Source organism: Myotis yumanensis, unplaced genomic scaffold, assembly GCF_028538775.1.
Source record: "Myotis yumanensis isolate MYYU_CA2020_CCGP unplaced genomic scaffold, mMyoYum1.0.hap1 SCAF_13, whole genome shotgun sequence".
Classification (NCBI taxonomy): Eukaryota; Metazoa; Chordata; class Mammalia; order Chiroptera; family Vespertilionidae; genus Myotis; species Myotis yumanensis.
This window is the reverse complement of record NW_027223764.1, coordinates 41,951,800-41,978,308: the sequence shown is the minus strand read 5'-3', so window position 1 is coordinate 41,978,308 and position 26,509 is coordinate 41,951,800. Positions and strand designations below refer to the sequence as shown.

At 42.5% G+C, this 26,509-nt stretch overlaps 1 protein-coding gene across 3 annotated transcripts in view; it reads right to left on the bottom strand.

The window, feature by feature from the left end:
- The window catches only part of SGPL1 (sphingosine-1-phosphate lyase 1), a 57,406-nt gene extending 37,312 nt beyond the window's left edge, over positions 1 to 20,094 (bottom strand). The window contains exons 1-2 of one of the 3 annotated variants that reach the window (XM_070432917.1): positions 19,932 to 20,094; positions 19,129 to 19,190 (exon numbers count right to left, since the gene is read on the bottom strand). In XM_070432917.1, coding sequence (XP_070289018.1) covers positions 19,129 to 19,155 — 27 coding nt within the window. In that variant the 5' untranslated portion in view covers positions 19,156 to 19,190; positions 19,932 to 20,094. Of the gene's footprint in view, positions 1 to 19,128; positions 19,568 to 19,931 lie in introns of those variants that run through there. The other 2 variants (XM_070432916.1, XM_070432915.1) reach the window with 2 other exon arrangements.
- Between the last annotated feature and the right edge of the window lie 6,415 nt (positions 20,095 to 26,509).

The window sequence follows — 26,509 nt, the reverse complement described above, 5'->3', positions numbered from 1 at the left end:
GGAGGACAGAGATTAGAAATGAAAATTTTAGTTTAAAGGGATTATTGAAACAGTCCAGGAGAAAAATAAACTGGGCTTGACCTTAAACACTAAAACATTGGGGACAAAAAGCAGTATGGATTTGAAAAACATTTTTGGTAGTGAAGCAAACAGGGTTTTATAACTTATTAGACATAGAAAGTATGGAGTGGAAAGGGTACAAATAATTCCAAGTTCAAGTTTGAGAAACTGAGTAAAAGAACAGGAGGGGAAGTAGAAGGAGGAGAGATTTTGAGAAAAAGATAATGATATTTCCTGTTGAACATCTACCAATGTTCTAATAGATGCATGAAAGCTTAGGAGGAGACAGTGCTAACAAATGTTTGTTGAAAACATTTACGCCCTTAGCAATTAGGCTGCGGCATAAGGTCATTAACTTTAGTCAAGTACTGGGTTCCCTAGAGGGCTATCCATGGAAACAAGGCTTATCTACAACCTCCTCTTAAGTTCTTGGTGACCATTCCCCAGAGCCCATTGTTGCTATCAACAACCTCAAATCTGCACACCAGTGGCAGTGGCAGTCAAGACCTGAGGAAAGACCAGAGGAGTCCATCATCATCAAACATGTCGTAATTTCCATCATTATAAAGAATCTTGTGGTGAAAGCTGTGATCAAACCAAATGGTTTAATAGTGTGGATGAATGGGATGATGGAACAACAATCATTCAGATCAGATTTTCCTCTGGTGATATAGTTCCTAATTTACCCAGAGAACAGAGGTTATTGCCAATGTCAAAAGATGACTGTAGATATTATCACTCTTCACAGCACTGAACAATAAAGCAATATAACTAATATTAGGGAGAGGTCAAAGAATCAGCAAATGCAAACTAATTTAATTTTTAAGCCTATTAAGATATGAAGGCATTCCTTGCTAAAATCTATAAAATTATATTTGGCAAGAATATATATATATGTAATTGCTACAAGAATATAATGGGAGTCCTTGAATTCAAAGTCTTTAACAGGAGATATAATTCTAATTTCTCTTACTCCAAAGACAGAATGATACTGTACTTAGATGGATCCTAGCAAGCTTTTTGAGCATGAACTAGTTGGTCACAGAAATTACATCTCCTGGCCTCATTCCAAGATCCTTCTTGGTTACTACAAACAACCTAGGCTCAGTCCCCAATGAATTGAAACACCTCATAGCGCTGACATGTCATTGCATTATAGGACTCTGTGGGGTAATGCATGCTCTCTCCTTGGAGAAAAAGAATGAGGCAGTTCCTTGGGGCCTTGCAAACAGCACAAACCCCAGGATGGGTCCTGATGCAATACTCCAGCCATGTGGGAAGCAACAACCTAAATGTTGAAGGGACCTTTGGAGATGGAACAGAGACCCCAACCTTGAAACAACATGCCTAACCTTATACAGACAGGCTATATCAGAGCACAGACTAGGAACCCAGGCCTGCTGACTTACTACTCAGTACTCTTCCAAGTCTTTATTTTCAGTGTTCATAGGCAAAGAACACATTATGATCCAGTGCCACTCTAAGAGTTTTCTTTGCACAATGTTATGTTCTTGTGTAACTCCTAGCAAATTATTTCACCAATCTGTGTCTCCAATTCTTTATCTGGAAGGAACACAAAATAATCATCTCAAAATAAATTGTATCTGTGTATGTACCTGTGAGTGTGTGTGGGTGTGTTATCTCCAGCCCTTGCTTAACAGGACAGTAGTTTGGGTAAAATTTCCCCACATAGGACATTCCTTCCTTTCACACTTTGTTATAAAATTGGAAATATATTCCTCTAGAGCAGCCGTGGGCAAACTACGGCCCGCGGGCCGGATCCCGCCCGTTTGAAATGAATAAAACTAAAAAAAAAAAAAAAGACCGTACCCTTTTATGTAATGATGTTTACTTTGAATTTATATTAGTTCACACAAACACTCCATCCATGCTTTTGTTCCGGCCCTCCAGTCCAGTTTAAGAACCCATTTGGCCCTCGAGTCAAAAAGTTTGCCCACCCCTGCTCTAGAGAGAAAAAAATACGTTGCTCAATGGAAATATATAAAATGACAGTAAAAAATACCATCAATCTTTTGAAAGTATATTATTAAAGGAAATAAACTGATAAACCTTAGTAGTATGAAGATTCAATAGTTAACATTTTGCCAAATAATGAAGACTAAACTAAAAGCCTTTCTCTTCTTATTCTAATGATTTAGGTGATGCCTTAAAATACATCAAAATAGTATTCAATAATCCTAATCATTATTAGACAGCTGCTAGAATTTATGGGAGTTTAATATCCTGCTATTCCCAAACATAATGAACTCCTTAAGCACTCAAATCACTTCAAAGCAGCAAGACACTTTCATGAATGTAACACGATAGTGGAAGTCTGCAAATCTGGGGTGTGTTACTTGTGAGACCCATGAGTTTCAAACTTTTCCAACACGGTCCCACAGAAACACACATTACAACACAATCTAGTTCACATAACAACAAAAAGATATAAAATCAAACCAATAATTTCCAAACCCCTAATACCTAACACCTTATTACTTGTGATGCACTCACATTGCTATTTCTTCCTTCTTTTTTTAAATGCTTGACCCCACTAAATTGATTCTATGCTCCTCTAAATAAATCATGACTTTCAGGTTTGAAATTAGTGCCCTAGAGTGATTTTACTCCTGGATTCCTTAAATTTGGAATGTGGTTGCATAAGGCAGTGAAGAGAATGAACACTAACATGATTCTCAATACTTTTTATACTTGTAATTTATTCTCTTAACATTCTTGTGAGGCCAGGATTATGATGTGATGAAGTAACTAAATCAATGGAGATTCAGAATTCTTCGGTCATGAGTTAATTTCCTATCGGTAGCCACAGTTATCCCCAATAATGTTAATTAATCTCTATCAGACCCTAAATTACTCCAAGAGAACAAGATTCTATAAGCAAACTTCCCATACTGACACTACCCGCACCCCTTTTCTCCCAAGAAAAACTTCTTTGAGAACTAGTACTATACTTGATCAACTGCCAGTTAGACAGTGATTTTTCCCCATTCAATTTCTTAATTACCAATTTATACCAGAAGAAACATTCTACAAATGAGAATCATTAAAATATATTTCCAGGTTCACACTGATGGTGCTTCTTTCCTGGGAGCTAATACAAATCGTAGCAATCCCTACTCAAGAGGAGCTAACCATCTGCATTTGTCTTATTTAAGGACAATGGCATCTCCACTCAGGCAGCCCCTAGAACTGCCTACCACACCATCCTGAGACCTGCCCCACAATGATGCCACTGCTACAGAGATGCCTACTGCGTAAGGGTTTCCATCTATTCAACAATTATTCCTGAGTGCCCACCACCTACATGGCACTATTTTACAGGGATGAGGGTTCACCAGTTTGCTTCACTTAAAACTTTCTCTTCCCTTTAAAACTCAAAGATTAGGTGGCCACCTGATTACAGAGGGAAAAGAACTAATTAAGAAAGAGAAGGCCTTGCCCTAGCCGGTTTGGCTCAGTGGATAGAGCGTCGGCCTGCGGACTGGAGGGTCTCAGGTTCTAGTCTAGTCAAGGGCACGTGCCTGGGATGCGGGCTCGATCCCCAGTAGGGGGCATGAAGGAGGCAGCCAATCAATGATTCTCTCTCATCATTGATATTTCTATCTCTCTCTCCCTCTTCCTTCCTCTCTGAAATCAATAAATATATTTTTTTTAAAAGAAAAGAAAGAGAAGGCCAAAGGCCCGAGACAAACATATACAGGAAAGGGTGAAGCACTTAAAAGCATTACTTATTCATAGAGGATATATGGTAATATTTATACAACTTAAAATTTTTAAACATCTTTTATATTATCTTATTTGTACTTTATAACCTCATGAGGTTCTTAGGTTAAGAATGAAAAATTTCATTTTATGGGTGGGGAAAACAAGTTAAGAAAGGTTAAGTGACTCCCTCTATGGCAAACCGAGTAGTAAATAGCAGAGTCAGAGCTAAAACCCAGGACTTCACACTTCAAGTTGAATCCAAGACTTCTGGAACCATTGCTCAGGACTTCAAAACATTATAAACACCAAAACCTAACTGGAGGAATACAGCCTAAAAGAAGAGTACCAAAGAGCTGTAAAGCCAAGCAGAGGAACCAACAAGTACATTCCAATGTACTCTCTCCTTCTTGTTCCTCGCACATTAAAAAATCAAGCTAACGCCCTGGCTGGTTTGGCTCACTGGATAGAGCATCGGCCTGGGGACTGAAGGGTCCCAGGTTCAATTCCGGTCAGGGGCATGTACCTTGGTTGTGGGCACATCCCCAGTGGGGGGTGTGCAGGAGGCAGCTGATCGATGCTTCTCTCTCATCGATGTTTCTAACTCTCTATCCCTCTCCCTTCCTCTCTGTAAAAAATCAATAAAATATATTTTTTTAAAAATCAAGCTAAACTTTAAAGAAAAACATTTCCGCTGTCATGATCTACTCCATTGATAATTTCTGAACTGCCACAGAGACCCAGATTGCTTGCCAAAGAAAAGGTAGTAATTTTCTCAGCTGAGTATTACATAGAACAAAGTCTTCTAATGATGTCTGGTCAAAACTAAAGTGCACACAAATTAGTTTCCTTTGGTTCTAATAACAACTTGTACCTTTCAAACTTCCTGCTTTGTCCAAATACAGACTGCTGACCACAACACAGACCAGGCTTCCAAGTGTCATTCACTAGAGGAAAAATTCAAAACAGTAATGCCTAATAATACCACTGTAGTGTCATTGTAAATCAGGATTCAGGGAAAGCTACTTCCTCACAAAAGGTTCGTCTTCTTACATAGCACAACGTCTTCTCTGCATTTGTAAGATGCCAAATATCTATGCCACAATTCAGGTTATTTCTCAGGAGTCAATCAGGGCCAAACTGCATGAGCCAACTGCATTGAGTTCATCTGTCCTAGAAGGAAAGCACTCTACCCTGGTGTGGGAGAATAACCAAATGATTATTTTAATATCTGAACTCTCTTATGGTACCAGGTCTGATAAGAATATAAACAAGAAGGAGGACCTAATTTTTGCATCTCCTACACCACAGAGAATAGCATCTTCAACATGGTAGGAACTCAACATTTATTCAACTAAAGTGAAATATTGAATATACTTTTGACAATTTGTTTCCTAAGATCTAGGAAGATCCTGCCACCTCCTCTCTCACATTTCTCCCAGTGGTGGTGGCTTGACCCAGAAAAGAATGGCTGGTTATTTGTAACCACACTCTGCACACACTGGCACCCTTCTAATGAGCACACAAGACACATCATGTCATAGGCCATCAGAGTTAAATCAAAAGGGAGGTTAAAGATCCGTTCATGACCCACTCTCCATCCTTCACAGATGAAGACACAGAGGTCCAAAGGTCACACAGCTCACAGCCAGGACTCAAACCTTCTGGCTCAAAATACATTGTTTTTTTCCACTACGTTTTCCACAGCCCAGGTTTCCAGAGCCAAACTATCAGTGGCACAAACTATCAGAAAACCAACAGGTTCAAAATAGACAGTTCTCATAGTTACATCATCTAGTTTATTCCAGGAACTAAATTAAGAGCCACAGCTTTACTACTCTCCCAGCTAAGACAGACAACACTGCCAAGTGATCGGAACATTGTCCTACAAACATTGAGTGCTTCTGGAGTGTGAACAGCTATCAATGATTTTCTCAAAACTCACTCTTCTCTCAGCTAGAGACTTACACTATTACCTACTTCCAAAAAAAAAAAAAAAAAAAAAACTGAAAGGAATCAGTTTGAAAAGTACTTCAGGAGAGTTGTCTTCAAAATCATAAAATGTTGCTGTTTGAAGGCAGCTTAGAGACCACCTAACCCAATCCTTTTCAAGGATGAAGAAATTGAGGCTCAAAGACTAATACTAAAGTGTGCCTTCCCTCGGGTCAAACTACATGCAGAGGCCCCATCAGAATCTAACTTCCTGGTCAATACTCTTTCAAAACCAGTGAAGTGCATCAAAATCATCCAACGAGCTTTTCTGAGAATATCCCACCCGATGGTTCAGTAAGTATAGAGTGGAGCCCTGAAAAAAATGTATTTTGTAAAACCTCCCCCATATGATTCTGATAGGCACTCTTGGTTAAAAACAGTTTCTCTACATTATAACTTGTCCCCTTCTCTTCCCATCCCCTTCTTTTACAAAATAATTACCGAATAATTAACATATTACTGAGACCCAATCACCAAACTTAGACAGGAGGTACAAAGACATCACCATGCTTTCCTGGAACTGTTAAAGCTAGGTCCCAGCCTCATGAATCAACGAGATCAATTCATTCATTGTTCCTGGCTAATATTTATTCTTTGGCCAGATACTAATGAAAATCAAAATCTTCCACCCTGCAATGCTGCAGAGAAGAAAGGATTTGTTTTCCTCCTTCCTCCACTTTCTTAACCTCTAACACACTGCACAATTCAACCCTCAACAGCTTTTCCAGAAGAGCCAGAAATCCAAAATTTAAAGCAGGAATGGGCTGTTGAGAAAAAGAAAAACCTGTTTTACCCAGTTCACCCACTACCTAATGTCTTAAGATCAAACGATAATTTAAAGACTGAGACTGGGTGAGGGAGTGAAGTTAAAATACAGAAGATATCTAAAGAGTTAATTATTTATTCTTTACTTCTGCCCTAAAAACACAGATTTAATATCACATCCTAGAGAACTTCAAAGCACAAAGTAAACAGGTAAGAAAATACTACTGTCTTTAGAGCCCCAAAAGGCATTAAAGTTCATCAGCAAAAATAGATCACAAGCCCAAATGGAAAACTCCCGAGTCACTGAAGAAGTTAAGAATTGAGCAGCAAAACCAGACAGCCTTCCAACCAACCACTAGTGACTGTGACAGAAATGTCCCAATCAGCATGTCTTAGGAGGTAAACCATAAACTTCCCCCAAAATTCCACAATGTGAGTCAAGAGATCTAGTATCTGAGAAGTTCCTCTCAAAAAGCTTAACGGCTCATGTGCTCCCCTTAAGTCATGTCTCAAGCCAAAGACAGACATTCTCAGCACTATTCCACAAGCGTGTGTAAGTCTAATTGCTCCATTCTTGGCACTGGAGTGCTCAGGCAAAGCTCCTTACCGTCACTGCGATACAATCTTGTCTTCCGAAAGGAAACAGACATGCAATATGCTCTAGTCATTAGGGTGCACTCATGGAAAATCAAAGCTTCTGAGCTCATAAAAGCTGAGAGCCCGAAACACTGCCAAATGGTCATTTAAAATGTTGTATTTATTTACTTGTGGTGAGGACAGGGCACCAACTGAAGACAGATGCTGACTTTTTCAACTAATGATTTTGAGCACCTTCTCAAATACATCAAGAAAGACACTACAGGGAGCTTCAACTCGTAGAGAAGACTGAAATGTATAAAACTAAGTTCAGTAAGGAGAGGAGCAGGCTAGTGGTTGTAGAGGTAAGAGCAATTATGGGTTTTCTTGGTAAATACTTTCTCAGCATAAGGCAAGTAGGTAAGATGTGGGGGGAAAGTACATGAAAACTTGAACATACAATGCTGCTATGAATTTGCCATGAATTGCCCGTCTCTTCCAATAAGTAGCTAAATGACTTATTACAAATATGCACAGAAGTTACCTTTCAAAGTACAAAAGGAGCCCTTTATCCTCTGAGGACTAGAAATGAGAACTCCTTGGATAATAAGTAAGGTCTAGTGGAAATAATCCCATATTCTTCACCCGTAAAGGAAGTCTTGCCTTCCCTAAGCTATCACAATGGGAGAAGTAGTCATGAGCTTTTCCCTTCCCAAACTTATCTCAATAGGATTGTCTACTTTTGTCACTGAGTTAGGATACCTAGACTTCCCAAATGATAAGTATTTATAGAAATCTATTCAATAGTCATACTGCTATTAGAGATGAGAAATACTGAATATATGCTGAAAAGTGTAACCTAAGTAAGTTACAAAGGCTACTTCTTGGAGATTTCTAACATGTAATCCTGTTCAAAAGAATAAACTTCAGACCTATCCCTGGGTCTCTAACTGACTCTTTGGGAAGTCTGCTTTCAAAATCTAGTCGAAAAAGGAGCTACTTTTTAAAACTGAAGTAAGACTAAATTTAAAATTATCATTTGGAAGAGTTTCCGACTTTCTGATAACCTATTGAAAGTGCAGGAGAAAATGTGTACTTCCAATAGAAAATTAGTCATTGGCCAGGACATCCCTCTAGGTTATCTGATTATGATTACATGGAAGTTATTTTATAATGTAGATAAATCGATAATGTAGATAAATATAATGTAAATGATTGAAAGCAATGCAAACTAGCCCTGGCCGGTTTGGCTCAGTGGATAGAACATCGGCCTGCGGACCAAAGGGTCCCAGGTTCGATTCCAGTCAAGGGCACATACCTTGGTTGCAGGATCCTCCCTGGCCAGAGCCCTGGTCGGGACTCACGCAGGAGGCAACCAATAGATGTGTTTCTCTCACATAGATGTTTCTCTCTGTCTTTCCTTCTCTCTTCTACTCTCCCTAAAACTCAATGGAAATATATCCTCGGGCGAGGATTAACAACAAAATAAAGAAAGCAATGCAAACAAATCTTCATCTATAAACACGCAATCTGCCATGTCTAGTAAAGGTTCAAATGACTTCCCTCTCCACTATGGAAGAAACTAATTTTGCCTCCATTTCATACTCATTTTAATATTCTTGATCTATATATACGTCTGTTTTCATTTGAACCAATTATAACATCTGCCTGAATTCTTCATTCTAAGTAAAATAAAATATTTAATGTGTATTCATTTTCTATCTGTATGAGTGTAATGATTTCACCTTTTTTTGAAAATTCTCAGTCCCCTAAACTCCCCCACCCCCCAAAAAATGCTAGGGAACATAAAATCTTGCAAATAATTATAAAGGGTTCAAGACATCCTGAAGGCCAGTCATTTGGGTTCATATTCCCCATAATAACCCCTTCTTTAAAATGAATCCTAGAAGTAGCCTTAAGATGACAAACTATCCTATTATATGGAAAGTAAACCTAAGATGAGACCCCTATGTTCCCTGTGAGAACAAAATAGAAACACGATTGGATATAGCCAGTATTTAAAATTCTCCAGGAAAAGCCTTATAACTACAATAAAAAGAAATGAAGTTATGAACATGCTACAACATGGATGAACCTTGAAAACATTATTAAGTGGAAAAAGCCAATCACAAAAACGACATATTCTATGATTCCACATATATGAAACATTCTGAATAAGGAAATCTATAGACAAAAAAAATCATCTGATGTGTGCCTAGGGCTAAGGGGTTAGGAGGACATAAGTGACTGCTAATAAGTATGGCGTTTCTTCTGAAAACTTTTTAAATTTGATTGTGGTGACAGTTGTACAACTCTGTGGATATACTAAAAACCACTGAATTTTATATTTTTAAAAAGAAAGCATTATGATGGAGCAATTCGATTATGGTCACCAAATACCAACTAAGACCAACCACCTAGGATTTTGTATGGATTCACAGGCTTAAAAGGGGGGGAGGGAGGGCTCCTTTCTGAAAAAAGTTTCCAAATGGGCCAAAGACAGCAAAAACTGCAATTCCAGAAACAGAAAGTAACATTTTGGACTTCAAATAAAAGCAACCAAAAGTATCTGATAATAGTTTAGAAATGTATAGAGGAATTATATATAACCTAGACAAAGAGGATCATTACTATTAAAAGTATATATTTTAAAGATTCTATATACAGAATTACTAAGCGCAAAAATTGTGAAACTTTTAAGAAACTTTTAAAAAACACAATTTTTCCTTTGGCAATTCATAAACACATACTCCAGCTACTACCCAGGATATCTGAAAACGACAACCATCTGAGTACTGTCCTGAGCCAACACCCCATCACTACTCGTGTGGACTCTTTGAGCCGTGTTAATGGTGTTCTACAGGCATCTGGGGTGTCCTAGGAAGTCTGGACTAGTAATCTAAGTCTTCAGCTCTAATTTTACCTCTCACTTAGAAGCTGTGTGACCTTTGGTACATTAATAAATGTCTATGCAACTAGATTTTGCTCATCTGCAAAAATAGTGCTGTTGTTATAACTCAATGAAAAGTTCACAAGAAAAAAAAGGTACCACAATCAACTGATAGGGTCGTTGTGAATATTAAATGAGGTAAAGGTAATAATAACTGCAGATAAGAAACACTAAATATTTAATGAATCTGAATTCTCTGATGAGCATTTCCTTTCCTCTCAGTAAGCAGTAAGGGAAATAACCTTCACAGTGTCCCAAAGTCACAAAGGTAGAGCTGGTAGACGTTTTCAACAGTTTGATTTATGCCTATGTTGTATTTTCTTACATATGATGGTAATGAAATGCATGTTAATAGTGAACTACTCGCGAGTTTTGTAAGACAGATGTTAAGCCAACTCTTTGCCTTCACCAATGTAACTCAGTCATAAGGTTGCAAGTGACCCTTTGCCTACCTACAAAACAGGATTATATACTTACCTACTTACGTTTACAGATCAGAAACCTGATTTCAGTCATCCAGTAGATTGCTCTTCACTGCTATAGCCATGACTCTTGGGAAAGATTTTAAAATCCTAAGATTGGCAACAAGGGCTGGAGATTTCTAACATGTAATCCTAGGTTTTCTCCATCCTTGCTGCAACATAGCTAGACAAGGAGGTCTACCATGGCATTCTCGTATTTGTCTGAGATTCCTTCCTAGTACAGAGTCCTTCCTAAACAGAATTTTGTATTTGCCTTAAAGACTTGGTACCATTAAGACTGAAAGTCAAGATAGGACTGATGTATTCCTTTGGGAAAAAGCCTCCAGAAAACAAGGTCTCCCCGATACTGAGCGCAGAATATAAATATACCAGAATAGCTACTTAGGTTCCAAAGAGTTCCAGAGGACTATGATTTTGGTCTCGGAATTAACTGCTATAAATGGTGTTTTACAAATCTAAACTCTGCCCTTAACAAAGCCCTTTTAATACTCAAAAAGAACCAGGGCTGCTTTGTTTCCATCAAATGTTTATTAATACTTATAAACTACATTAACAAGAATGCAGAAGGCTTTTACTCTCTAGGAAAATTACAGGGGGGGAAAGGGCATTTCACCTTTTAAAAGTGCCTATACTATTTCAGGAAAGAATTCTCAATGCTCTCTCTAATGTTTAGTGTGCAGAAATTTAAAATTTGTTGCCCAAATCTCAATCCAAAATGTATATATTAAGAAAATCACGTAAGAATGTAAACTGGCACAACCACTGTGGAAACCTATTGGGCAGTATACCTATGACCCAGAAATCTATTTATGTTTACCAAAAGACATGTTCAAGAATGCATCAGCATGGCCCTGGCCAGTGTTGCTCAGTGGTAAGAGTATCGGCCTGCACACTGAAGGGTCACAGTTTGTTTCCTGGTCAAGGGCATGTACTTGGGTTGCAGATTCTTTCTCTGGCCCCTTTGGGACAGCTGTGGGAAACAACCAATGTCTCTCTCACATCAATGTTTCTCTCTCTCTCTGTCTGTCTCTCTCTCGCCCCCTTCCACTCTCTCTAAAAAAATCAATAGGAAAAATATCCTTGGGTGAGGATTAACATACATACATATATACATACATACATATGCATCAGTGTCACTCATAATAGCCAAACACTAGAAACATAAATGTTCACAAACTATAGAAAAAAGAAATTAAGATATTTTATATACTGTAAAACTACATTGCAGTAATTTTTTAAACTATTGCTACATAAGAGCATGGCTAAATCTCACACACAAAATGTTAAGCAAAAAGGACATTCACAAAAATATACCTATTGTATGTTTCCATTTATGAAAAGTTCACAAATCAGCAAAACTAACCATAGTGAGGATGATAACCTTTGGTGGGTTATCAACTGAGCAGGCTATGAGGAGCCTGCTGGGATGCTGGATATTTATCAGTCTTGATCTGGGCAGTGAGAACAGTGTATCCATGTGCAAATATTGACTGATCTGTATAATTAAGATTTGTGCCCTTTACTATATGAAAGTTATGCCTCAAAAAAGAAAGTGCTGCACTCTTTTTTAAATTAAAAATGATTTATTCAATTCATGGGATAGTAAGACACATAAATAACAGTTCATCTGAATAGGCTAGAACTGTCCTGCAGTTTCTGCCTGTACAAAAAGGCAAGTCATTCATTCATCAACATTTACAGTTTGCCTATTTCAGGACAAAAAGCTCATGTAGTTATATTACATTAAGTCAAAAAGCATCAAAAAACACTTGGTAGGTAAGATGTAACAATTTCAAACCTGTATGAAGCTAGTAACAAAATCACAAAATATATACAATAAAATTTCGTAGAACTACAAGGAGAAGTAGATAAATAATTGATAAGGCATAAGACTTGAAGAGGACCCACAAATCCAGAAATCCAAATAGTTAATAAATATTTAAAAAGACACATTAATAATCAGGGAAATGCATATGGGAATCAATCAGATTTCATTCTTACCAAATTGGCAAAATATGCAAAGCCCTATAAATATCAGGCTTGTCAAGCTGTATAGGAATAAGAACTCCAATATGCTATTGCTAGGACTATAAGTTGTATCAACCTCTTTAGAAAAGTTTGGCATTATCTAGTGAAGTTAAGGATATACATTTCTTACAATCCAATAATTCCACTCCCAGGATTAATCCCAGAAAAGCTCTATGATCACTTGCGATATACAAAAAAGCTCATAATGGCAATGTTCAAAAAAGCCCCAAATTGGAACAATCAAGATATCTTTCATCAGTGAAATGGAGAAATAAACTGTGGTAGTCATACAGTAAAATACTATACAGCAATGAAAATGAATGAACTAAACTACATGCACCAACATATCGGTATCTCACAAATATTGAACACAGGAAAATCAAGAATACATATAAGTAAATTTATATCAAGTTGAAAAATAAAACTAAACTTAAGATTGCATATATAGGCAGTAACACATGTAAAGAAGAAAAAAGGAAAACAAACAAACAAAAAAAACAGCAAGGGAATAATTATCCCCAAAATCAGGAAAGTAGTTATCCCTAGAGGGGAAGGAAGGATAGGGCATGTGGGATTGGGGGTAAATATTCTAGTTTTTAACTTGGGTGGTAGAGATTATTATTTCCTTTATTATTCTTTAAAATGTAGATATGTGCTTCATACACTTTCTCTATGTATAATGAATTTCACATGAAAACGTTTTAGTTAAAAGTGGGACAAGGCCTTCTTTCCTCTTCCTGCTGAATGAAGCAGAAACCTGATAGCTTGAGCTTAAAGCAGCTAGCCTGGCTAGGCCGGGATGCATTATAAGTGACAGGATTTCCTCAAAGACCTAGGAACGGCCATATCCATCAGGAACTGACTACTCTGGATTTCTCTTACTTTAGAGAAAAATATTGCTACTTTTTAAAGATCTCTATTACTTTAGATTTTTCTTTCCTATACAGCCTAACTAAGACATTCAGTGATCTGCATAAATAAAAACTTTCCAACAATTAAAGCTGTCCCACAATGGAGAACTCCCTGAGAAAGTATGCCGCACCCACTCCTGGCAGGGCCCTGGGGAGGGGAGTCCTACACAGTAAGAGAAGCTGGACTGCAGGATTCCTAAAGGTCTGTCAAGCAATTACGATTCTAAGGCTACTGCTGGAACAAGCAGCTCTGAGCTTGCCAAAGCTGTGGCAACACTCTGCCTCTGAATCTGCCTTCTGTTATCAGTGAGAGCATTCCTTTTCTATAATATTCCAGACTCTGCTCCGACACTGCCTTCTAGCTGTGCCTTTTGGAGCTAATGTGGCCTTGTTTCTAGCATGCGGGGCAACCTCCCTTTGCTCTCTGCCAGATGCTCCGCCCAACCTGCTCCAGCTCTGCTATGCATGTGCCTTACAGGGCTGCCCTGTGTGAATTCAATCACCCAGGTTCCCTTATTCTCTGGTTTCCAGTGAGTTTGACCAATGAGAGTCTCTGGCAGGAGTTCAGAGGGTGGGAAATGAAAGAGTTTGAGGTATTTATTCCTCTTAATTCCCTCCTGCTGGGCCACTGGTTGGCAGTGGCTACAGGTTCCCTTCTCCTTCAGCTAAACTCTGTCAAGGTTTCAGAAACTACTCCCCTTCCTGGCTCCTTCAGACCTAAGAGTAATAATGGCTCTTACCCTGAGTGGTTTCATCATCCCTGTTGGTCTTTTTTAACCCTGCCCAGCTCTGTAAATAGTCCCTTCATCTCCTCAATCACACTGTGGGAGTGTGCCAAGAGATAACTGATACACCCAACCAACTACTTTCCGCCTTCCCAGAGGGCTCCTATTGCCCCTTAACAAATAGCATGGTTTCTCTCTCAGTAATTGGGCTCTGTATGTTTCCACACATGAACTGATTCACTACAAATCAATTCCCTATGGAAATTTCTTAATCCCAGGCTGACTCTCAATTCTGCCACCAATGTGTACAAACTTTATGTAATATTAGATTGGACAAAGACTAATTAAGAAGGTAAATGTTACTAAAAATTCCTGACACACAGACTGCAAGGCTAAGCCAAATACTCCGATTTTAGGGTTTCTCTATTTATAACTCCCCTTTCCTTTAGACTAAAGGCTGCAGAAATTATCATACTTGTTATTATAGTTTTGCTTTATTTTAAACATTCAAACAATGTCAAATACAATGCTCATCCTACTGGCCACTCAAATTATCAACAAAATTTTAAATCTCATACCAGTCCCAATGAATCTCCCCTTTCTTCTAGACAATCCTACAAATAAGACACTGGATTAAAATGAGCTTTTTGTGTCGATCTTTCAATTTATTGCTTAAATCCCAATTGAGATTCAGAAAGAAAGCATCCCTGAAAAAGATCCAAGGGTTAAAGATAACGCTCTAAGATCTGGAAAGATTCTATTTTTGAACCTGAAAAACAAAACTAAGACAGGCTTACAGTTTTGTAAAAAAAAAAAAAAAAGTGCTGCAGCCCTGGCCAGGTTGCTCAGTTGGTTGGAAGGCTGTCCCATACACCAGAGGGCTGTGGGTTCGATTCCCCATTGGGATGTTTCTCTCTCACATCAATGTTTCTCTCTCTCCTCTCTCTCCCTCTCTCTCTCTTCCCCCCCTCCCTCCCTCCCTCCTTCCCTCCTTCCCTCTTTCCTCCCTCCCTTCCTCTCTCTCTAAAAAAATCAATAAACATATCCTCAGATGAGGATAAAATAAATAAATACTTTCTTTTAAGAAAGTGCTGCAGAAACATTGCAAAGGAAAGCATTTCTTAAGAATGTGCCTCTGGCCCTGGCTGGTGTGGCTCAATGGATAGAGCGTCAGCCCTCCCACGGAAGGGTCTCAGGTTCAATACTCAAAGGCTTGTACCTGGGTTACAGGTTCAATCCCTGCCCCAGTCAGAGCACATGGAGGCAACCAATTGATATGTCTCTCTCACATCAATGTTTCTCCCCCGCCCCCCTCCAATTTCCACGGTCTCTAAAAATCAATGGGGAGGCGGGGAGAACGAAGAATATTCCTCCACTGCAGAAGACCATGCTGTACACTCTCTATATTCCAAAGCAGCAGAGCTTGATCCATGGGCAAAATAACCCCAAGTAACACTATAACAGACCCATTACACACACACACACACACAAACTCATTCTGCCTAGAATGATCAACATTAATGCCTAGGCTGCAAATACTGTTAAGAACCCTAGACCAGAGTTTCCGCAACCTGGGCACTACTGACATTTTAGGCCAGATCATTCTTGGTTGTGGGAAACTGTGTGCATGATAGGGTTTTTAATTGCATCCCTGACTCTAGCACTCCTCAAGTATGACAATCAAAAATGTTTCCAGACACTGCCAATGATCTGGAGGGCAAAATCACCCTGGGTTGAGAACCTCGGCCCCAGACAAACAATTTTCACTCAAACCTAGCACTACCGTGGAACAGATGGTAACCCTGATTTACTCGTCTGGACGGGAAAAGAGAAAAGCCACCTAAGGAGTAGCCTGAGCTTCTTCTTAAAAGTATTTGGCAACTTGTAACCCTAGCTTAGGGAGAAGGAGAATAGGGATGAAAAGAATGGCTGCCAAAGTGAAGAAAGACTGCTAAAAATTGCCTGACTTGAATTCCCTCCGAAAGTATCACAATTCTCAGATGAATACTACTCACTCATTTCATTCTCTCTGAGACATAGGTGAAATGTAGTACAGCCCATGACATGTCATATAGGAGCAAATGGAAAAAGGCAAGCAAACGACCCTAACCAAATGAGGGCAAAATTAAGGACTGACAGCCCAAGCTTCTTATCCTGGAATACAAGGTTTGACTTATATGACTCCAGTTGATCTTCAAGTTTTATTACCACAGCATACTGTCCACATAAGTGGTTTTTAATCTTATCAAACCCAATGACCTCTTAACAAATACTTTATAATGCCCCTTTATTATTCTAAAATGAAACTCAAAGATTATAACATTATACTTATAGGCATAACTTTTTAAATTTCAACATAATGCCTCAACTGCAATGTAAAAGAAAATAAACAGGAATATTTGTATAATAAAACATATTTTCAGACAAGACTATTCTAGAAGACACACTCACGGCCAGACACATACACATTTCCAATGTGCCTGCTTGAGGGTGGGGCTCTCCCACCCTTTCTGCTCTACACAAGCCCTCTCCCATCAGTCACAAAGTTCAACAATCTCTCTCCCTTACGGAGAGTATGACCCAGAGGCAGCCTTATAAAGTAAGTAAGAGGGGAGGATCTCAAGTCAGATCGACTGTGGTAAAAATGTAGCTCCACCACTTCACTGCTGACAGCCTAGCTAAGCCTGGGGTCTCACCTGTAAAAGGAGGATGCCAGCATATTTTCCAAAGGGATTTTGTGAACATTAAATGAGTATGTAGAGTATCTATTTCTTGCACATAACATGGAATACATGCTCAATAAATATTAGCTGGTAGACTTACAGTACTATTCCTGAATCCACCCTGTATTATGTTTTAGCTTCTGCCCATCTTATTCCCCCAGAAGAAAAGATGGATGACTGGCTACCCACTTATCAGAGATTCTAAAAAAGGAGGCATGCACAACATACGACTTCTATGATTGTTTCTGAGTTTCTACAAGGCACTGCCCTGCATTGAGGTTTACTTTTTGTTACCTGGGATCCTTTCTTCCCAGTTAGAGGGCCCAAGAATATGTCTTACACATCATACAAAGTAGCTAGAGAAACACCTTGAACTCAGATCCTGGCAGTTTAATGCCCCCATTGAAAACCCACCCTGGTTCTTTACATTTTTGCTTCAAATAGCACAGTTTAGACATGGAAAAAATGACTTTTCTAGTGAAAGCTCCTCAACCGACTGGTGTCTTAGGAAAATGATGAACCTCAAGGACCTGTTGTTATCCATGTGAATTAATTCCTTACACCAACAAGCAAAGCAACACCCCTAAACATTCTAGATTATCAATTGAGGAAGTGAAAAGTAATGGCAACAGCTACAGAAATACTTCAAAACAAAACAAATTCCAAAGTTAATATTCTGAATAAAAGCACTCACTGCTCAGACTTTTAAAGAGATATATAAACACACTGAGGAAAAACAGAAATTGCCAACTGTTAAAAACCATTCTCCATTGACCCTCCAAGGCGCTAACAGTGGCTATCCCTGAGTAGTGGAATTTGGTGGGGGGTGGGGGTGGGGGATTCTTCTTTTTGCGTATTTATAATTGTTTCCATTTTTTCTAACATATTGCTTATATAATAAGCATTTAAAATTATACTGAGACTATTTATTATCTACTGACAATCCATAAGACTTGAAGCAAGAAACTACTTTAGGTGAAATCTTCTGGATCTGTAGATAAACCAAGTATTTATCTCTCTAAAACAGGGGTGGGCAAACTTTTTGACTCGAGGGCCACAATGGGTTCTTAAACTGGACCGGAGGGCCAGAACAAAAGCATGGATGGAGTGTTTGTGTGAACTAATATAAATTCAAAGTAAACATCATTACATAAAAGGGTATGGCCTTTTTTTTTTTTTTAGTTTTATTCATTTCAAATGGGCCGGATCCAGCCCGCGGGCCGTAGTTTGCCCATGGCTGCTCTAAAATCATCTTTGTTCCCAATTGCAAACCAGAACTTAGTTCCCCTCTGTATGTCCCGCAGACCTTACAGGTTTTGCCACGACAGCAAGTCAGCACCAAGTATGAGAAAACCTCACTGTTAGTTTTTGCCCAGTGACAGCCACCACCTCTCTGGGATGGTGAGACAAAGAGAGGGAAAGGAATTGTTCCTAAATCCATGATTTTGCACAGAGACATCGGACTCAATGAAGTGACTTGTTAAACATTAAATGCAGACACTTTTCCTACGTAGCTATTTGAAAGGTCCGGGTTCCCACAATTCCCCCACTAAAGAGCCTCTACGGAATCATAACTGTCTCAAGAATAAAACGTCGTTTTGGTGAACACTCATGTGGCAATGCTAGTCTCCTTGTTTGGTGAGAAAATAGCACAGGAAGATCTCAGGAGAGGAAAATGCAGCCTCTTCCACAGCAGGTATACACACACCTCAGCTCAACAAAACACTTAAATTCAAACTGATTCAATTCAACAAGCAGTTGTTAAGCACTTACTACTGCAGAGCGCCATGGCAGGTGTTTATTCATTTCCATAAAAAGAAGACATATCAGCCTTCTGAGGCATCCTAAGTGTAGTCCGGGAGACCATCGCTTCTAGACTAATATATGACAGACCCAGACAAAATGCAATAGAAGTTTTAAAACTGCTCTGGTAATATGGGAAGGGAATGATTAAAATCAACTGCAAGAATTTTGAAAAAGATTCTTCTTCATGTGCATTAAATACATACTCATCTATTGAATTCAGTTATTTATCCACCTTAATCATTAAGCCCAAACTAAAGGTGGCAGAAATGCTCAGCCACCAAAAGCAAGCGGCAGAGGTGAAATCTACCTACTCAGATCCCTTGGACTAAAAATAAAACTGAAGGGACAAGTGCCTCCGAACCAGGAGGATGTTCGGGCCACACTCACCAGCATGAGAACGTCCGCACTGGGCATCTTCTCCTTCCAGCCCCGCTCTCAGCGCCGCTCCTCTGCAAAGGGGAACCAGGTTTGTTTACTTCTACAGCTTGTAACTGTCACGCCGACCCGCCTCGATCGGCCGGAGCAGTCAAGAAATGGTTCTCTCCCTCCTTTGAGAGCTCGGGTTTCACTCCCAGCTATCACACTCCACCCCCGGCACCCCACACCAGCGAATCAGGACCTCGCGGGCGCTCGGCTCGGCTCCGACAGCCGGCCAGACTCCCCATCCAGCCTCCTACCGAGCAAATGCCCCAGGTAGGGACCAGGGGCACCGCCCAGCCCGCCCCCCGACCGAGGCCCGGAACCCAGAAGCCCGGCCCATTCAACCGAGCCCCGCGGGGAATCGGACGCTGGAGACAGCCCAGCCCCAGGGTCCAGCCTCCGCCGGACTCTCTCTTTAAGAGCCAGGCCGGCCTCGCTCGCTTCATCCCTCCCTCCCTCCGTCCCCAAAACTCTCTCTTCTCGTGCAGAGGCGCAAATCCTGCCTGTCCCCACCCCTCCTACCCTCTCCGGGAGTGGAGTTTCAGACCCTCTCCCACCCACTCGCACACCTGCACCCACTCAGGGTCCAGACGCGGGGGGCGGCGTCCCCCCCCTTCCGCCCGCACCCGAGCCCGCCCCCATCCGCTAGCCCCTCAGTGCCCACGGGCCCTCCCTCCTCTCCTGACCCCTCCCACCCCAAACCCCCCGAGTCTGACCCTCCTCTCCTCCCCGGCCGGGACCCGCCTCCCACTCAGTCCCTCTCCCCCTACCCGCGTCCGAAGCCCACCTCCCCGAACCGGACTCTCCTCCTTCCTCCGCGCCCCGGCGGCCCCTCTCCCTCCGCAGCCCGGAACCAGCTTCCCCGCTGCTTCCCTCGGACACGGGCGCCCGCCGGGGTCCTCTTCGCCGCGGGACCGACTCGTGAGAGGCGAAGCTCGGGCTCCCCCTGCCGCCGCCGCCGCCGCCGCCGCCGAGATTAGAGGGCCGGCCGCCCCGCCCCTCCCCGCCCGGAAGTGGCTCCTCGGCGTGCGCGGCCCCGCGCCGCCCCCCCCCCCCCGCACGCGCGCCTCCCCGGGGACCCACGGCGCGTGCGCGGCGCCTGCTGACCCGGCCGCGGCCGCCTGGCCCGCGTGGGCAGGTGGGACCTCCCTCCCCAGCCCCCCGCTTCTCCCTCTGGCCACATGTGGTCACTGGTAGCCCTCGGGAGAGTTGGCCTGCAGGGCGCTACAAACTGATCTAAGAAACGACCCGACATGGGGCCCGAGAGGAGGCCTTGAATGTGCCCCTGTCTTTTACCTGTGGTCCTCCATCAAGGTCAGTGACAAAGGGGCGTGAAAACTCCCTCAATGGAGTTACCGTCGGAGCACGGAGACTACCTGTTGTGGAGGAGGGAGGAGTTTTGCTTTACCCTCAAGGTTCTTCCTGCTGGTCTTCTAATCAAATGCACATGAGACGTTGTAGCAAGAGGAAATGGCCCAATGTAATTACATTCGGATGTGGGGAACCCCGCACGAGACCCCCAGGTACGCGAGAGGCTCAGGGACAGAAGGGGAAAATGAGGAACAGATGTGAGATTCTGAGCTAAGGTAAAGGAAGGCACCTGGGGCTTCAGAAGGTCATGGCAGGGAGCACATGCTCGGTAATAAACAGGTCATAAAAAGTGGTTTCTGGTGATAACTCCTACCATGGGCCACGCCCCCTAATTCAAATTCTTTCAAATATTAAAGGGCGGTGGTGGGAGAAGGGACATATTTATCTTGAGCCTACGGGTCTGGGTTGCTTTTAGCTCAAAAGAATCCTCATACCACAAGCTCGTCTTGGGGTGACTCATTCTGAACCCCCACTCCCCCCCAAGCTGTTGGGCAAAAATGCTACCAATACTACTTTGTTTTTGTGAGCATTGTTGGGAACCCTCTAATATTTAAGTGAAAGTGCCCATCGGGATCACAAAGGTCACCCTTCATTTCCAAACAAAATTTAAGATAAGTTTTTCATGACTTGCCCATGTTGTCATGATAGTAATTCAGCAGAGGCAGAAGGCAGCATAGTTACATGTCACTGGTCAGTGATCTACATACTGTATTTTTTCAAAAGATTTTTTTAAAATGATACCAAGAAGGAATCTTGAAATCTTAATAAAAATGACACTAACTCGGGCACCAATTCCATCCCCTTGCAAAATGTCCTGACACTAATTTAAGGCGACATCATCACTATTACCATTACCCTCATCAAGGATGAAATTCCTTGCTACCACAGTTTCCCTTTCCTGCACATCCCCTCAGTCCTTTCCAGTTTCCCAGCCAGAATGGTTAAAACCCCGAAGGAGTCAAGCAGTTTATCTCGGGGTTTCCTCCCTCCCACCCCGACACCATCAAAAGTCTCAGGCATCTCTATTATCCAGAGCCCCCGAGTCAGGCTCTGACATTCCATGTTCTTATTTCTCTTGCTGCTGTTCCTCCATAGACACGCATTCTCTGTGTTGGAGGGTCAGAAAATGTTCTGGGGCCTCCTGCCAATGCTTACTCGTCAGGAGTTGCTTTGAGATTCCAGGCATGTCCCCCCCCCACCCCCCAACACCATCTCCCACCCCTCTGCCTTACTCCTTTTTCAGACCCTGGGACCTGCTCTCCCTAGTCTCCTTCCTGGCTGCTACCTCCCACCCTCTAATCTAGACTCTCGGTGCCAGCTGACTGCAGGACAGGGTCCACCTCTGATTCCTCCCTGCCCCCTGCAGCGCGGCTTCCCTGCTCCTCACACCTGGTAGGCGGTCTGTTGATTCTTTCCAGATGAACAAACCAAGTCAACCATATTGACTAATCCTTGCTGTTATGGACGGAATGTTTGTTTCCCTCAAAAATTAATATGTTGAGGCCCTAACCCCCAATGTGATAGTGGGGCCTTTGGGAAATAATTAGTTAGATGAGGTTATGAAGATAGTGCTCCCATAAAGGAATTATTGTCCTTACAAATAAAAGGAAGAGACGCGGGAGTTTTCTCTCTCTCTATCTCACCCCTCCCCCCCACACACACACACACATGAGGTCATGTGAACACACAATGAAATGATTGCCCTTTTCAAGCTAGGAAGAGGGCCCTTACCAAAACCAAATCTTGCAGCACCTTGATCTTGGATTGATCAGCCTACAGAATTGTGATAAATAATTGTCTGTTGTTTAAGCCACTCAGTCTATGGTATTTTATTATAGCAGCCCAAGCTGACTAAGACACTTATTTTGCCCAGAACTATGCTAGGCACCTTTACATCTAAGTCCATATATATGTCCTCACCTGCCCAGATCAGGTGACTCTCATCATCACTCAACATGTAAACAAGGCACTAAGGCCCAGAGAAGGTAAATGATCATCCCAAAGACACACAGTAGGAAGGGGCAGAGTTTGGATGGAAAAATAAGAATTCACATTTTGTTCAAAGGACCTAAAATGTGCTTGCTGGTTAATTAGAATCAAAGAATGTTAAAAAACAGAGGGGCCTCCACCTATTTGCCAGCTCAGCCATGTAGTATAGGCATAAAGAAACTGTGGCCCAGAAGGGAACATGACTGCTGACAGCTCTTGGCAGAGCCCAGAGGCCATGTATGAATGCATGCATACATGTGTGCACACGTGTGTGTTATCAGGGCACTCTGCTCCTCAAGCCCACACGCCCTCTGATTGTAGAATAACATCAGGGGTTATAAGAGAAGCAGCCAGAACAAGGGACTCATAAGGGCTGAGGGAGAAACCTTCAGCCTTCACAGGGGAATCACATTGTACCAAAATGGAACAAAATCCCCACTGACTATGTCTTACATGTCCTAGCTGTATTGGTGAGCCCTTGGGAGAAAGCAAGAGAGAAGAGAGCAAAGGGGATATAAATAAAAGAGGGAATTATAATTCAGAGAGAAGAGGAATGTGAAAAAGCAAGAAGTGTTGACTAAGGAGGGGCACATGTCAGACCTCCTTCCTCTCTCACCTCCGGCACTCACCCAGTAGGGGCTTCAGGAGGCCTATGAAGAAGGGGCTTAGCTGGCTGAAGGGAGGCAGAGGTGGGGCTGCCTGGGGCTTCCTTACAGAATGTCATTTCCCAGTGAGCAGCCTGGCATCACCTAGGAGCTTGTTAGAAATGCAGGGTCTCGGAGCCCCACTCCAGACCTACTGAGTCTGAATCACATTTTAACGAGGTCCCCAGATGCTATATATGCACGTTAAAGTCTGACAAGTACTTCCCTGGACACCCTGCTTGCAGGGAAAGTGCTGTGTTTTTATGAAGATTGCATGTTTATTTGAAATGATTTAAGTCGGCTGATGATGAAAAAGCATGGGGGGTGAGGAGGAGAACTAATGCTCCCCAAGTTGGCCTTTGGTGTCATCATGGTGTCTTTCAGGATAAAAGATTGGTAGGGGTTGGAATTGCCTGTGGGAACCAGTGAGAGACTGAAATCCCCATTGAAGACAGAAGGCTTAGGGGTGGAGGGGAGTGTGGAAGATGGTCTGGGACTCCCCCCAACCCCCACGTGGTTTCTTTAATTTAGCCTGAAAGTTCTCAGAGCAGTACTTGTATCTACCAATTGGTCAAATAATTCATGTCAGCAATTCTGGTTCTGCTTAAAATGGCAGTTCTCGGGGACCTAGTTAGTGACATCCCCCCCCCCCCGCCCATGCATGAGCACATATGCCCCCACTCTAAAAAGCCAGAACGCACTACCCATGCTTCCATTCCTATCCCTGACATCCTTCACTCAACTGAGAACCTTCGTGGAAGTTCAGCTGAAGACAGGGCTGTGGGCAGATCTTAGAGGTTAGCAGCTTCTCAATCCCTTCTAGAAAGGAATGGCCCACAGGAAAGTCCCCTTCAGGACTCACAGAGGCTAGAATGCCCTGCCCAAAGGGTCAGGAAACCAGCCAACAGAAGCAGGCTGGGTTGATCACAATAGGCGGCCACCTGGGAAAGGAGAAGCTAGGGGCCAGCCAGATGTGGGAGCACCCACAGCAAGGAGCATGTGCCCTGAGGTTGGCACCTGGGATGAACAGAAAGGTGCAAGTGAGTCACAGAGGTGCATGTCCCAGGTGCCAACTCAGCCAAAAGTCAGAAAGGCCAAGACCTCAGGGAATCAAGGGTTATTCCCCAAGGAAGCCCCACCTTTCCCAAGGAAGCCCCCCTGTTGCCATCCAGGCTGTACAATCACTCCTAGCAAAAAGATCAAAAGCAGAGCCACTACTTATCAAAAACCAAATAAATACAAAGGTTTGGGGGCAGAAGGAAACTCACTAGGGCCTGCAATGACAAAGCAGCTTTGAAGGCAGGTAAACAGGCTTCCACCCTGAGAACACCGTGTAACCTCGGGCAATTCTCAGAGCTTAATTCTCAGAGCCTGGGCTTCCTCTGTTGTGAAATAAGTGCTAACAGCATTTACCCTCGGACCTTGGCGGCAATTGCAGGATATGGATATGTGTACACAACACAGGTTCTGACCCACAACAGGCATGCAAGAACTCCTACTCTAACCCCCTCCTCACATGTCTACAGTGAGTTCAGATAAGACACCCAGCTGGGCTCTGTGACCTGCTCACCCAAGCCCAGCCTTCTCACCTTGTTGCTCTAGGTCTGGCTTCATTTCCTCATCGGGATCTGATTCCGACAAGTTGATTCATCCTTCCAGCCAGTCCCCTTCTCCAGTGAAGGCACCCTAGGCCTTTTTGAGGCTTACCTGAGAGCTACAGGTCTGCTGGTTTCCTGCAAGGTTTGGTGTTTGTAGATCAATAAAGTCCCAAACCAACTGGACTCAACACTCCATTATGGCAGTTACAAAATATATTTCTTATAAATAGGGAATGTGCTACTTACACATATCATTCTTTACAAGGTAATAGAATGTCTAACTTTAAAAGTGAAAGCCAGGATAATAAAATCATACATGAAGTTGGAAAATGTATGAAGTTACAATGGATAAGAAAACTACTTCTTGTATGTAAGCTGAAATGGAGTTTTCAGCTCATGTAACTATGAACTGACCTTTCACCTACACGAATGTTCTGGCAGGATGTTCAGAAGACGGGCAGGATTCAGGACAATTCTTCATTGTGAGGGCCTGTCCTTGTGATGTCTGCATTACAAGACATCTAGCCTGCATCACTGAATGCCAAAGGAGCTACCCCCTTCATTTTCACAACTAAAACTTGGTACTTTTTCAGGATGCCTCCTAGGGAGCTGAACTGCCCCACTGAGACCTGCTCTTGTGGGCTGATGATAGGAATGCACTTGAGCACAAGGCTCATTTACTACCCATAGCTGAGTATCTCTCAAGCCAGAAGGGACGTAAGCATCCTCCAAGCCCATGCTTCCCATTTCGCACTGAACATCAGAATCTCCAAGGAGCTGTTTCAAGTCCACGTGTCAGGGCTCTCCTGCAGACCTAATGAATGAGGAATGGAACCCACACATCTGTATTTGGAGCACCCCAAGATAAGAGCTGCTAAATTCCATATCCATTCTCATTGAGTTCTATGCTTTAGTCCACATAGTATAGACTGAACCAGGAATCCCTGACATTCCGGCCCCAGAAGCCCAGGCCCAGAAAATATAGTGAAACCTATGGGTTCTTGTGCTGGCTTTGGCACTCATGTGCTCGGTGGCTTTGGATGCACTCTTTACCCTCTCTAGGTTCCAATTTCCTCACCTCAAAATTGGGTAGAGAGGGGAAGCTGCTCTCCAGCTCTATCAATTTAGAATTTTCTATGCCCGCCTTGGGTTGTACCTCCCAGAAGCCTCTGCTTGGACACTCCATCTTTCTGTCCAAAGGTTCCCAGGAAGGGCCCTCAATCGTGTGATTATTTGGTTGGAGAAAGTGTCACCCCGGTTCTGTTTGGAAGATGAGTCATGTTGCTAGAATGCCCTGGGAGGTCAGGCCCCCTGGCTCCCTCTCCCACTAGTGTTGACACAGATGGGATGCAATAAGGAGGCACAGCATAATGTAAGTCCTGAGTAAACAGAAGACCAAGGTGGTAATTACAAACATTGGCCCATGGCTACGCCTTGTCTGGCCCTGCAGAACTGGTTTCCAGGGCTGACACTCAGAGGGGCTGAGCATTGGGCAGCTGAGCACACCTCTATCCTGAGCTCAGAGGTCACGGTGGGAGGAGAAGGCATCCATCTCTACAAGGGGATGAATACCTTTTATCTCCTTAAAATGTAACTAAAGGAATTTTCTCTAGAAGGTTTTGAAAGAACCAACTCCATGCCCACAGCGCTTGATCTAGGCAGAGGAATCAAGGACAGTGTGAGAGCACAGGATGGGCTCAGGAGTTAACCAGGAAGAGAGGGGCAGGAAGAGTGTTTGGACTGAAG